This window comes from Teleopsis dalmanni, chromosome X, assembly GCF_002237135.1.
Source record: "Teleopsis dalmanni isolate 2A chromosome X, ASM223713v2, whole genome shotgun sequence".
In the NCBI taxonomy this organism is placed as follows: Eukaryota; Metazoa; Arthropoda; class Insecta; order Diptera; family Diopsidae; genus Teleopsis; species Teleopsis dalmanni.
This window is the reverse complement of record NC_051848.1, coordinates 37,097,270-37,109,857: the sequence shown is the minus strand read 5'-3', so window position 1 is coordinate 37,109,857 and position 12,588 is coordinate 37,097,270. Positions and strand designations below refer to the sequence as shown.

Genomic DNA, 12,588 nt, shown 5'->3' with positions numbered 1-12,588 from the left:
TTTTTTGGCTTAACTAAAATCCATCATCAAATATATGTGCCCGAAAAATCGGAATCGTTCATAAATTTTCTAATGGTATTGCAACGAACTTTAGAACTATATCAGTCTCAATGCTTTCTGTGCTTGGGCCCCGACAATTGTAATGATAATATACACAATAATTATATCCATGCTAATCTTTATTTTGATATTAAAATTTTAAGACTATAATAAAATTAATATGAAGATATTGAAGGAACAATATGAGAATGATAATAATTTCTTTTTATATAAAAATAAACATAAGCAAAAATTATACATACCATATATATAATTATATTAATAACAATTAAAACAATCCATATACAGTGTTTTGAAAATATTTGTAATAAATTCAAAAACTGTTTTATAAATTATTGTAGTAATATTATTTATATATATATATTATATTATATTTAAAAAATAAATGTCATAAATGTCAAATAAATGTCATAATTAAGTGCAATAATAATGAAATTAATTTTATATAATAAATTAATTTGAATAAAAATTATAAAAATTTATAATTATTGTAAAAAAAAAATTAAATAAACAAAAAAAAACATAAAAATATACAAATAAATAAATCATTTTATTTATAAAAATAGAAATTATAAGAAAATTCTACGTCATATTTTTTTATTGTTGTCATAATTACATACTATTAAATATTAGACATATAGATGTGTTAATAATAAATAATTATAATCTTATAGAAATATTCTTTTAGGAATAATCTATAAAATGTTTGGCATAATATGAGAATTAATTTATGTTGTAAACTATAATTATATATTAAAAATATTAATTTTTTTAACAGATATTTACTAACTCATTGTCATATATAATAATTATTATAATTTATCTTGAATAATTGTTTTATATATATTTTTTAAAGTATTATAAGCATTTAATTTATACAATATTTGCTCATAGACGTGAAAGATGACTTTAGACCTGCTTATATATATATATATATATATATTCTTACAGCTATGTAGAGTTTATATTATACAGGGTTATCCATTTTGTGGTACTGAAAGTAAACACAAATAAAACACACTTTTGATGTAGATTCTGATCACGGTAGATAATATCTGGAACATAAGTTATGTTGGATAAATATCACTGAAACAGTGCTACTTAGTCAGAAGCACGAAATGGTTACTTTTTTATTTAATACTATATTACTGGTATGATTTATATGAGTAAATAATATCACTTGAAATCATTGTTCTTACATTATAATTTTTTAACTCCTCTACTGAATTCATACGAGAGTTTCGTTTGTAATTTTAGTTGTCATGTTTGTAATTCTAGTTGTCAATTGTTGTTGGTTGTAGATCCAGTATTACTTGCTTTTGTATTATTTTACGAACGCTTTTAAATATATTATACAGGATGGTTCAATTGAACTGCAAATTTATTTAGTGTGGTCTTTTAATTAAATAAATTAATCCACCAATGTTAAATACTCAAAAATAAATCGAGTGCATTAAGGCCATATAACCTTTTATTAGAAATATACTTAACACAGAGACAGATCCATGAGCATAGCCAGAAAGTTCAGCAAGTAGTGCCAACGAACAAATTTTGTAATTAATTATATAAATTATTTTAACAACTTCTTCAATAATATATTCAGTAATAATGCTAAAAACCGTCATCACATAAGATTAGTAATATATGGTATGGTATGGTATGGGCATAAGCCCATACCCTTGCCACGAAAACGCTCTTGGATAGACCCTGACAATATTACTTTTAATTTTATTTAATGATATCGAGTTTTTTTCTTAAGCAGTTATAAGCAGTTATGACGTCGTCTTAATGTTAAATGTATATACTTATTTATTATTATACAATTTGTTCTACAGAGTTCTACAATATAACATATAAACAGCTTACTTGAAATGTACTTTAATGTTCACTTAAGCTAAATTTAAAAATTCTATAAATTATATATAGATATATGTATGTTATATATAGATATATATGTTATTATAATTAGTATTGATCGTAATTAATAGAATATCCGAAGTATTATTAAAATCTGTCGTATAATATGTAGATAATATTTGGTAATAAATTTTTGTATTGTAAATATATTACTAGTATAAAAAAGAATACTCTAAATATTATTAAGTCATATTAACTAAAACATATAGAAAAAATTAATGTAAATTTCGTACTGCCAATTACTTTACTTATGTAATACATACAACTTTAATACGTAATATAATATATGCTATATATTTTAAAATAATTTAACGCAACTATTAGATTTGAAGTTTGTTATACTTATACGTATTTATTTATATTTGGTGCATTCAAGACTTTAAATGTTAAAATAAAATATTTCTAAAATAATCTCTTTTTTGTAAATTTTATTTAAAGTTCTATCGGCACATTTCATATTTCTGCACATATAGATAGAAGTTCATATTTTACCCTGGAATTCTTAACAAGAGTGATCTTTACCAATCGACCTACTACTCTTCTTTTGTTACTAGATTTCTAGATTTATATCCTTGGTAAAGAAATGTTTTAGAATATTCATTTACAACTGACACATCTTCTGAGACTAGCAGCAACTCGTTATTATAAAACTTATATACGTCTCGATTGTCAAATCTAGTGTAAGTTTTTCACCCTAGATTTACTTTTAATAGCACATTCACACTGTCTCATTTAGGCAGTCGCTCATTTATATTATTGAATTCAAAAGCTGAGCGTTCACATTATAATAATTTAATTTATGCGGCTGATATAGCGTTGATATGTCAAAAAAGCTACTAAAGAACTTTCATTTGTTTAAAATAAATCTTTTAAAATGAAAAAAGTGAAAATTAAAAAAATATATGTGAAATAGTCATGAACAGAAATAAAGCAAAATTTGAGTACCAAAAATGTTGTGCAAAGCACAAAAATGATCATCATTAGCAGCCTTAATGAGCAGAACTGCCTAATTAAGGCAGTGCGAATATACTATAACACAGTTTTCATTTTTGATTGGTAAATCGCGAGTGAAATGTATAACACTTGAGATTAATTTATAACACTCTAGATATTTTGTCAGATTAATGAAATAACCCTGAAAATAACAGCTGTTTTATGGTCTTTGACAATTGGCAATTCAAATATTGTGTTTACTTACAAATTAAAATAAAGAATAAAGAAATGAAGAAAATAAGCGGCATTGTGACTTATCAACATATGTTTGATTGTTAAATAACGTTGGAATTATCCTAAAAATAAATCCTTGGATCACAAAAAATGCCAGCTCGGGAATAAATCTACATTTCTCAATTAAAAGCGGCATTAGACGTCACTTACAAGCTTTATGTAGAAAAATATAAAAAGTAGAACTCGTTGTGTAAAAAATTTGATATTTTCGCTTACAAAAACATTTAAATCGCCTTCTCTTTCTAAACTAACAGAAGACTCTATCAATCAAAAAGCCCATACCAAATTACCAGAGTCAATACAAATAAATATATGTATATTAATCAAGTAAAAGAGTTAAAACGTCTGATTGATAAATAAACCGAATAAGTGTTTAATTAAAATTTCCACGCAGTAGCGCTATATCTCCCAGTAGTTCCATTTTTCTGTTATCAGGCTTTAGAGGTTCATTTTAATTAAATGAGAAACACTGACAAGAATACTCTTTATTAGGTAAAAACGTCAGTATGATCGCTTTAACCACAATCCATGCAAATCAAGGCATGTAAGACACTCCAATTCCACCCAAATAAATAATTGCTACAGAATATTAATTTGTTGCCATTATTTTTTAATAAAAATATAAATTAAATATTTTTCAATCCAAACGCAGTTTTAGTTTCATTTTTCTCCAAAATGTCTGTTTTGGTTAATGTCATTTCGGTAAATTCTCCAAAAAAGACTCTACACAGCAAACAAAGAAGAGTCAGCTGATTTCATGCGCTTATTTGACGTTTCTTATCAACGCGATGCAATTTTCGTTGAAAAGTTGTTTATTGTATCAATTTACTAAAATAATAACATTTATTTACGGCCGCTGATCCAGGACAAATATTAAGAATTGCATTTAATAAAAATGCCACCTACAGATGCACTACGCAGTGGTGAACGCGAACGAGAGCAATCGTACATTATACGACAAAGTAACAACAGCTATGAGCACCGCGAGTCTCAAGCAACTGCCATGTCCGTTGATTACACTGGTCAGTGGGTGTTGTTAGCTGGACGAAGACATTTAGCACTGCAACGACTTGGGCAAGATGATGGCACATTGCGTAAATATTATCGCAATTCAAAGTACGAAGTATCCGCTGCCGAATTTGCTATTTGCCCAAATCGTCAGGAGTTCTGTGCCATAGCAGTAGGTATTTTTATCAATTAAAGCAGCAAAATGCTATAGTTTCAGAAAATGTTTATAGACATCACAACATATCGACGTTGTTGTATGGGGTGCAGCTGAGCCGCGACATTTTCACTCACTACGTGGTCACACACGTATGGTGACTGATATTGATTGGCATGGGAAAAATCCAAATTTGCTGGTTAGCTGCTCCATTGATACGTTTTCGCACATTTGGGACTTACGTGAGCTAAGACGACCAACTTTATCCTTAAGTGCAGTTTGCATGTGTAAATTATTGTTTAGGGATTTTTCAATACGACTTTTATAAAAATAATTTTTACTGTTAATTATGTAGCTGGAGCCACACAAGTTGGTTTTAATCGTGTGTCTGGTCACTTACTTGCCGCTGCACATGATGGCGATTTAAGAATTTGGGATATGCGCAAAGGTTCGTGTCCAATACACTATATAACAGCACATCTAAATAGGTATTTATAAAAAGGAAATAGTATCAAATTGACTTCTTCACTATAAACAAATTTTAGAGTGCATGGCATTAATTGGAGCCACCGCCGTGAAACCTGTCTTGCTACAGCCAGTCAAGATGGTACTGTTAAGTATTTTGATGTCAATAATCCTAGACGTGCGGAAAAGATCATTACAACATCCTCACCAGTATGGCGTGCACGATATACTGTGAGCTATTTAAATATTTTTAATAACAAAATAAGAAAAAAAAATTTTATACTTTTAAGCCTATCGGAAATGGACTTGTTAGTATTGTTGTGCCTTATTTGGGTCGTGGAGAGAATAGTTTGTTTTTGTGGAGTAATAGCAAACAAACTGATCCAGTCTGTTCCTTTGTTGGTCACACTGATGTGATACTTGACTTTGCTTGGCGCCCAAATCGTGAAAACTCATCAGAAATTGTAAATTTTTTTTAAATCTAATATTTCAGATACACTCATTAAAATACTTTTATTAATGCAGGAACTAGTTACATGGTCACGTGATCGTACGTTACGCGTTTGGAAAATTGACGATATGATGCTGAAATTATGTGAGCCAGATACAAATGATTATTATGATACGTACGACTCCTTTGTTGACACACCAACCAGATTAAAGCCTATTATGACATCTTCGATGCAATCGCCACCAATGCATAGCAGCCAACAAACAACTAGTCCTGTACCAACTGAAGCTATTGATGCTTTACACATATCTGCTTCACGTTCACCGCCACCACCTATACGTAAGGAAGATGGACAAATAGCAATTTCATTTACGGATCAACCTACCATTTCACTACATCATGAGTTCTCTTTGTTAAATACAAATATTCCACATGTACAAGTAGATGTTTTGGATGCATTGAAACGTTACGCTGTATTTAGAATAACAGCTGTTGGTCACGTAGTGGTGCTTCAGGTGAATTGAATGCATTATACACAACACTGTTTGTCATAATTGTTAATAATAATCATTTAGTATATGATATTATGATTAAATAATGAAAATCATATGAATCATATTGTCATAATAATTAAAATTGTCAATATATACTTATTTATAGACAACTTTTCCTACTGAATACCCAAGTCCAAATGTGGGACCTGATTTTAGCTTTTGCCAAGGAACAACTATACATGACCACTTGTCCATGACCTTGCTGAAAGTACTTAAAACAAATGCCTTACAACGTGTGAAGCGATCGCGCACCTGTTTGGAGCAATGTTTAAGAGCTTTAGTTGCTGCAATGAAAAAGGTTTGTTACTAATATATGAAAGACTATTTGATAAATTTTAAATTATATATTAAAATATATATTTTTTTTATTATTATCATATCCCATTATTTAATACTGTTGTTTACTATTGATAGCAGTTGTTGCTTTTTTGATGTCTTATCATAAACTTTAACATTTACTATGTTTTCATATTCATTTTACAGTCTGTCGGTGGTTCTGAAAAATCGCATTTACGTCTACAATCGCCACGTCTCGAGGGTGATTTAAGTGGTGCGCTACACGATGCTTGGCTGCCGTTTCCTCGTATATCGGCAGCAAAATTTAATGGTGTGGGTATGCTAGTTACTTTTGGACAAGTACTTAACACTAAACGTTTGCCATTAAGGCATGAAAATAAAACACCTCGCACGCTATCCGCCATTAACGGTGGCGGCTTGCTTGGTAATGTTATGGGACCACAACCTGTACTCTATGCACATCGTGACTCCAATGCATCATTTTACATACATGATCGGATGAGTTCCAAACACACGAAAAATCGTTCATTACAAAAACCCACAATCACCTCACCGGTTGTGCATATATACGATACAAGTAAATTACTGAATATAAGTCGTAATATGGCACAAGAATATTCACTTGACAAAAGTAATATAATTACAACATGTCGTAAAAATCGGCAAGTTTGTGAAACAAACGGTCGGTATGATCTAATGCCAATTTGGACTTTGGCTGAGATGATAGCAACCCCTAATATACCAAACGAAATAAAATATGAGTCATTATTCTATAAGGATCCATTCAAAAAATTTCTGCTTGAAGCGTTGATAACGCATTATGCAAATGCCGGTGATTTGCAAACTGCAGTTATGTTGGCTTGCCTATTTCATAAATGCACCTCTACAATGGAACTAGACACCTTCGCCACAGCTATACAAAATTGCCAAAGTCTTTTGCCACATAAGACAGCAGCGAACAGTTCACCATATCATACTGTGCTGCCGATTGATAATCACGCATCCCACACAAAAGTATCATCTAGCGGTGGACTTGCTCTTATGCATTTAAAACAGCAACGTAGTAATTCTTGGTCAGATTCTATTGATTGGACAGATCTGAAATCACACAATGCCGATGCTTATTCCTGTTCATTAATACGAAAAGCTAAAATGCCATTATTTGACAACTTTAAACGTATTTATGCGGAACTGCTCTTCGGCTGGCAATTGATTTCAAAACGTGCCCTGGTAATTTAAATCAAATGTTAAGAATATAAGAATCGTCGTATAAATCGTTCTCAATCTATTTCCTACAGATACTAAAGCATACAATGTATTCAACTAGCATTCCACAGGGTGTGGAATTTGTAACAGAATGTTTGGGTTGCAACAAAACTAAACGTACGCCAGGTTGCCGCAAATGTAAACGTCCCGTCTTGTTTTGTGCCTTATGTAAATTGCCAGTAAAAGGTGCATCAAATGCTTGCATAGCATGTGGCCATGGTGGTCATGTTATACATATGATGCAGTGGTTCGAGGTGAATGTTGTTTGTCGTACATATAATTTTTATATACAATAAACTTATGATATTTTACTTTACAGAAGCACAACGTATGTGCCACTGGTTGTGGTTGCCTATGCCTTAAACAATCCGCACAGTTATTGGAACACATAATCTAAAAGCTGTTAAAGTTTTTCATATATGTTATTGTTTGAATTGTTAATCTTATATGTTATGTTTATCCATTTTTATATAAATTTTTATATATTTGTAATGTTAAGGTGAAATGTAGTAAAGTATATTTAGGCAAATCATTCTGACTTCACACTTTTATTTTAAATTAATAACGTAATAAACGTAATAGTGTGCAATTTAAATTCAATTTTTCGAAGACTTCCATTATTTGAAGCTTTAATTTGACTTAAATTTACAAATTTTTGTTAAATGTACAAAAAAAAAATAATTAAATAAAAATAAATAAATCATTTGTAACTGTTCGATATATATATTATATATTTTCGTAAGTTCATGGAGATTTAGTACACAATTATGCATTTAATGACTCGCTATATAATACTCGTAAATGTTATGATATTATTTTCGAAAATATTATTCCGAAATTAAAAACTTAACAGAAACAGTAACATTTTTATATTTAATGAAAATATTTAAAAAAAAAATTGTTCCTAATTATAAATGTTGTTGTAGCCCGCATGAACCTGCTTGTGTAGTCCCTTTTAGGATTGTTACGCTGCACAACAACAACAAATACCGGGGTAATTCTATTATTCTAACAACAAATCGCTGTGTTAAGTTAATTCACAAAGAAATAAACTATATTGTCTGTTATTATTACTGATAGATATTACTTTCTCAACATTGATAGATAAAGAAGCTGCCAATTAAAGATACGTAAATGGCCCGAATATCGACTTCATTTGTTGTTATTGATTTTTTTGACTGAAGTACTTCCATTACATTAAAAGACACTACTATAAGATCATAGAATAATATGGTATACTGTTATCTATATAATTTAAATATTAATTGAGTTATGTATATAAAACTACAGCTGTTATAAGTGAGTTAGAATCGTTAGAAATATCTTAGTAAAACTTTAACCATTCATTAAATCGATAGAAGTTGTAATAGTAGTGTAATTACTCGGTTTGCTAAGAGTCTAAGTTTCATATACGGCTCAGAACGTTTTATCTTTTCAGAAAACGAAGCAATATTATATCCCTGTACCCAAATGTTCTTTTTTGCGATAACATCAAATATCTGATTTTTATACGAATAAATCATTTTTCAAATAATTTATTAAAATTTTAAATAAGTTGAATCAGTCATATATAAGAATAGAGATAGATTGATCAGATTGTGTGTTATACATTAGTTTCTCCAAAGATATTGATATATTAGTAAAACTATTTGCATGTAATTATATACCTCATTAATATATAAGTCATTAATCTCAATTGTCTCAAGACCTTTAGTTACTAATTGCACTTAAAAAGGAAAGCTCTAAAAACTGGAGCTCTGTCGTCATCACGGGCGCATAACCAACTATTTATGTAATTACAAGCCCATGCCCACAGCCTGTATACTTTTTTCTTTATGCTCAAACCTCCAGCTTGTGGAGCTTTATCACTGTTACAGTCTCATACCCATATTATGGTTACAAAACCATGCTCTTCGTATATTACTCTTATTCAATGACAATAACTGGATAATAATGATGGCTAACCACTGGAAAATAGCAATGTGAATGTATAAAATACTTAGCCCTACCAATTTTTATTTTAATGATTTATCCTACCCATATATAATAAACTCCAGAACAAAGCTCCAGAAACTGGAGATTTGAGTACAAACAAACAAGTAAGTAAACTAGCATATTTATGTCTTATACATTGTTAATATTTACGATCAATATTCACGACACTTTATCTAAAAGTAAATTCATATATCTATTAACACCATCACAAGCAAACCGTCCTCCGTACTTATGCAAACGGATCAGTCGCTGCTCCATGCAAAAGAACAGTAACCTCCGTAACACCGTCGACGTCCCTATGACACCACATATGACACCACATAGCCTAACAAATTGAATAAACCTACCAACTATATATGTAATTGTTTTCAGAAAGTAAATATTATGCTTTGTTATATTAGTAAGAGGAAATTCTAAAAAACAAAATTAAAGTTTTTTAATAATTTTTTTTTTATTTCTTATGTTTCAAGTAATACTAGTTTCTAGTTAAAAACAAACAAAAAATATTTTCAAAAATTATAAAATTAAAATATATTTCAAATTACAAAAACACAATACATACAAAATTAATATATGTTATAAAATATACATTGATTTTTTCATAATATATATTATATGTAAAATAATTTATTATATATATTAAATATATTTTATATATTACATAGTAATATATAACGCATATTCAATTCTATTGTAATTTAATTATAAATATAATGTATTAAATTTCTTGTACATAAATACACATATATATATATATATATAATAAATACACATTCATAGAAAACATGTTAATAATACATATGTATGTAATTATATAATACATAATATATATGTTATATAAATTGTTTGCATTATAAAAATTCTGCTCGTATTCATTTAATAACATTTTTAAAGTAATTATTCGAGCTATAGCATATTTTTTATATATTCCAAAGTAGAAGAAAATAATTTAAAACTAAATAAAAAAATTGTGTGAAGAACAAATTATTTTATTTGTTCTGTTCTCTTACAATAATTAATTTTTTATAAAAAATTTTTAGTATCCGAAAATATAAGAGATATTATTATTTATTGCTGTTAGTGTATCGGTGAAAGAATTATTTATTTATTCATTTATTTTAAATTATAATAGAAAACAAGAAAAAAAAGTATGATATATATATTTCTATATATATATATTTTTTTTCCAATGTCCTATTAATTGGGAAAGATGATTCATACGTTTAGATGGCATAAGAATTTATTATGCTGTTTAATAGCATATAGTTGCTATGATAAATGATACTATATTAACTGCGTTACAATCAACTCGATTTAACATATCTTTATTAAATAATAAATTGAAGAGTATAAAAATTAAAATAAATTATATTGAAATATATATTAGGTTATTATTAGAAAAAACTCTAGAAAATGTAAAAAATATTTACTTTACAACACATTTACTTATAGACTTAAAAGGTAAGAGTTACAAATTGAAAACCAAGTTAAATTGTACCATTGTAACCATACCATTGTAACCATCGGGATATTCATTATGTTGAGTAATTAACTCGGTAATTAAATAACATAATAACAGAAAAAACAACAACATATATATTATATGTATGTTGCCTGTTACCAGGCTCTTTGCTCAAGTTCGAGAATTTAACACTAATTTCAATAAGAGACTAATGAAAATGCTCTCGTCCAGATCTTCTCGGTTAAATTTAAATAAACAATGTTATTAAAAAACTATGATGTCCGCAAAATTTTCCAAACAAGTCATTGTCAGCGTAGTTTTTTTTTCAGAAATTAGTGAATAGGTAAAATATATATATATATATGTATACATACATGTTTTCACTATTAATTAAAATACAAACAAAACTAAGCATATTTATATATATATATATATAAATATATATACTGCGTACACGCATTTTAATATAAATTATATAATTTATATCTATATATATTTTTTTAATATATTAATATAAATTAATAATATACATATTTTTATATATATTAATATATAATAACATACATATTTTTATATATATTAATATGCCTATTTATATATACAAATATACTTATTTATATATACTAATTTACATATTTATATATATTAATATTCATATTTATATTAGTGCTGCAAATATACAAGCTATTCGAATTCTGGTGCTCAGTACCTCAAGTCATGCCTGATGTTCGAATGTATTCCAAAACTGTTTTTAATTTTTTTTAGAGGAATTAAATTCGTTTATTTCTGGATATTCTTTATTGATTTTTTTTTTTTTGAGTCTTTTTGTATATCTTATAAGATCATATGGTTTTGGTGTAACATATATTATTTTATGTAATCCCCAGTTTATAGAAACTTCCAAAGTATTTTTATTTGATATTTTAAGCGTTGAATCCTTAGGAGAAACGTTTTGCTTGCAATATTTATCAACACGTAAACAAATCCATAAGGAATTATGCATTCATTCTAGAAAAGTAATAGTCCGCCTTTGGATTGGGTATTTATTATATTGAAAGTTAACTGTATGTTTTTATATATATATTATTATGTATATTTATATATATGTATGATTATATTCATATATTCAAATATATATATATATATATATATATATATATTTATGTATTTATATATACAAATTTATATATATTATCATATATTATTTATATATATATATATTTATAAATATTATATATATATATATTTATATATATTATATATATATATATTTATAAATATTATATATATATATATTTATAAATATTTATATATATATATATTTATAAATATTTTATTATATATATATATATATATATATACATAAATATTTATATGTATATATTAGCTTATATACATAAGACGTAAGACCATTTATATAATAAAATCGACCAAAATAACTTACATATAAATTATTTTATTACATATAAATTATGATTTATATATTTAATATATAAATTTTTTTAATTTTTTCACATAACTTAATACAATATTGGAGTTGACAACAAATTTTGTACAGAAATATTAAAATTCACATATAATTAGTAAATTAGTCTTCTGAATATGAATTACAAAAAAAAAAAAATTAAAGCCAAAATTTTAATTTTTAAAATATTTTTATATAAAAATGATTTTATTGATAATTTAAAGTCTGTGCCGACAACTAGGTTTTATATATAACACAATTGGGTAA

At 27.2% G+C, this 12,588-nt stretch overlaps 1 protein-coding gene across 1 annotated transcript; it reads left to right on the top strand.

The window, feature by feature from the left end:
* The first annotated feature begins 3,960 nt into the window (after window positions 1-3,960).
* On the top strand, window positions 3,961-7,982 carry LOC119689055 (GATOR complex protein Wdr59). Its single transcript, XM_038103796.1, has 10 exons — window positions 3,961-4,384; window positions 4,443-4,653; window positions 4,722-4,854; window positions 4,912-5,062; window positions 5,122-5,295; window positions 5,357-5,797; window positions 5,943-6,134; window positions 6,320-7,363; window positions 7,432-7,653; window positions 7,719-7,982. The coding sequence occupies exons 1-10, from the start codon at window positions 4,100-4,102 to the stop codon at window positions 7,794-7,796; spliced, it is 2,931 nt and encodes a 976-aa protein (XP_037959724.1). The 5' UTR covers window positions 3,961-4,099; the 3' UTR covers window positions 7,797-7,982.
* The last annotated feature ends 4,606 nt before the right edge of the window (window positions 7,983-12,588 follow it).

Coding starts and splice junctions, on each gene's coding strand:
- LOC119689055 (XM_038103796.1), top strand. CDS start 4,100: ATGCCACCTACAGATGCACTACGCAGTGGTGAACGCGAACGAGAGCAA. Junction 4,385..4,442: donor AGGAGTTCTGTGCCATAGCA/GTAGGTATTTTT, acceptor AAATGTTTATAG/ACATCACAACATATCGACGT. Junction 7,364..7,431: donor TGATTTCAAAACGTGCCCTG/GTAATTTAAATC, acceptor TATTTCCTACAG/ATACTAAAGCATACAATGTA.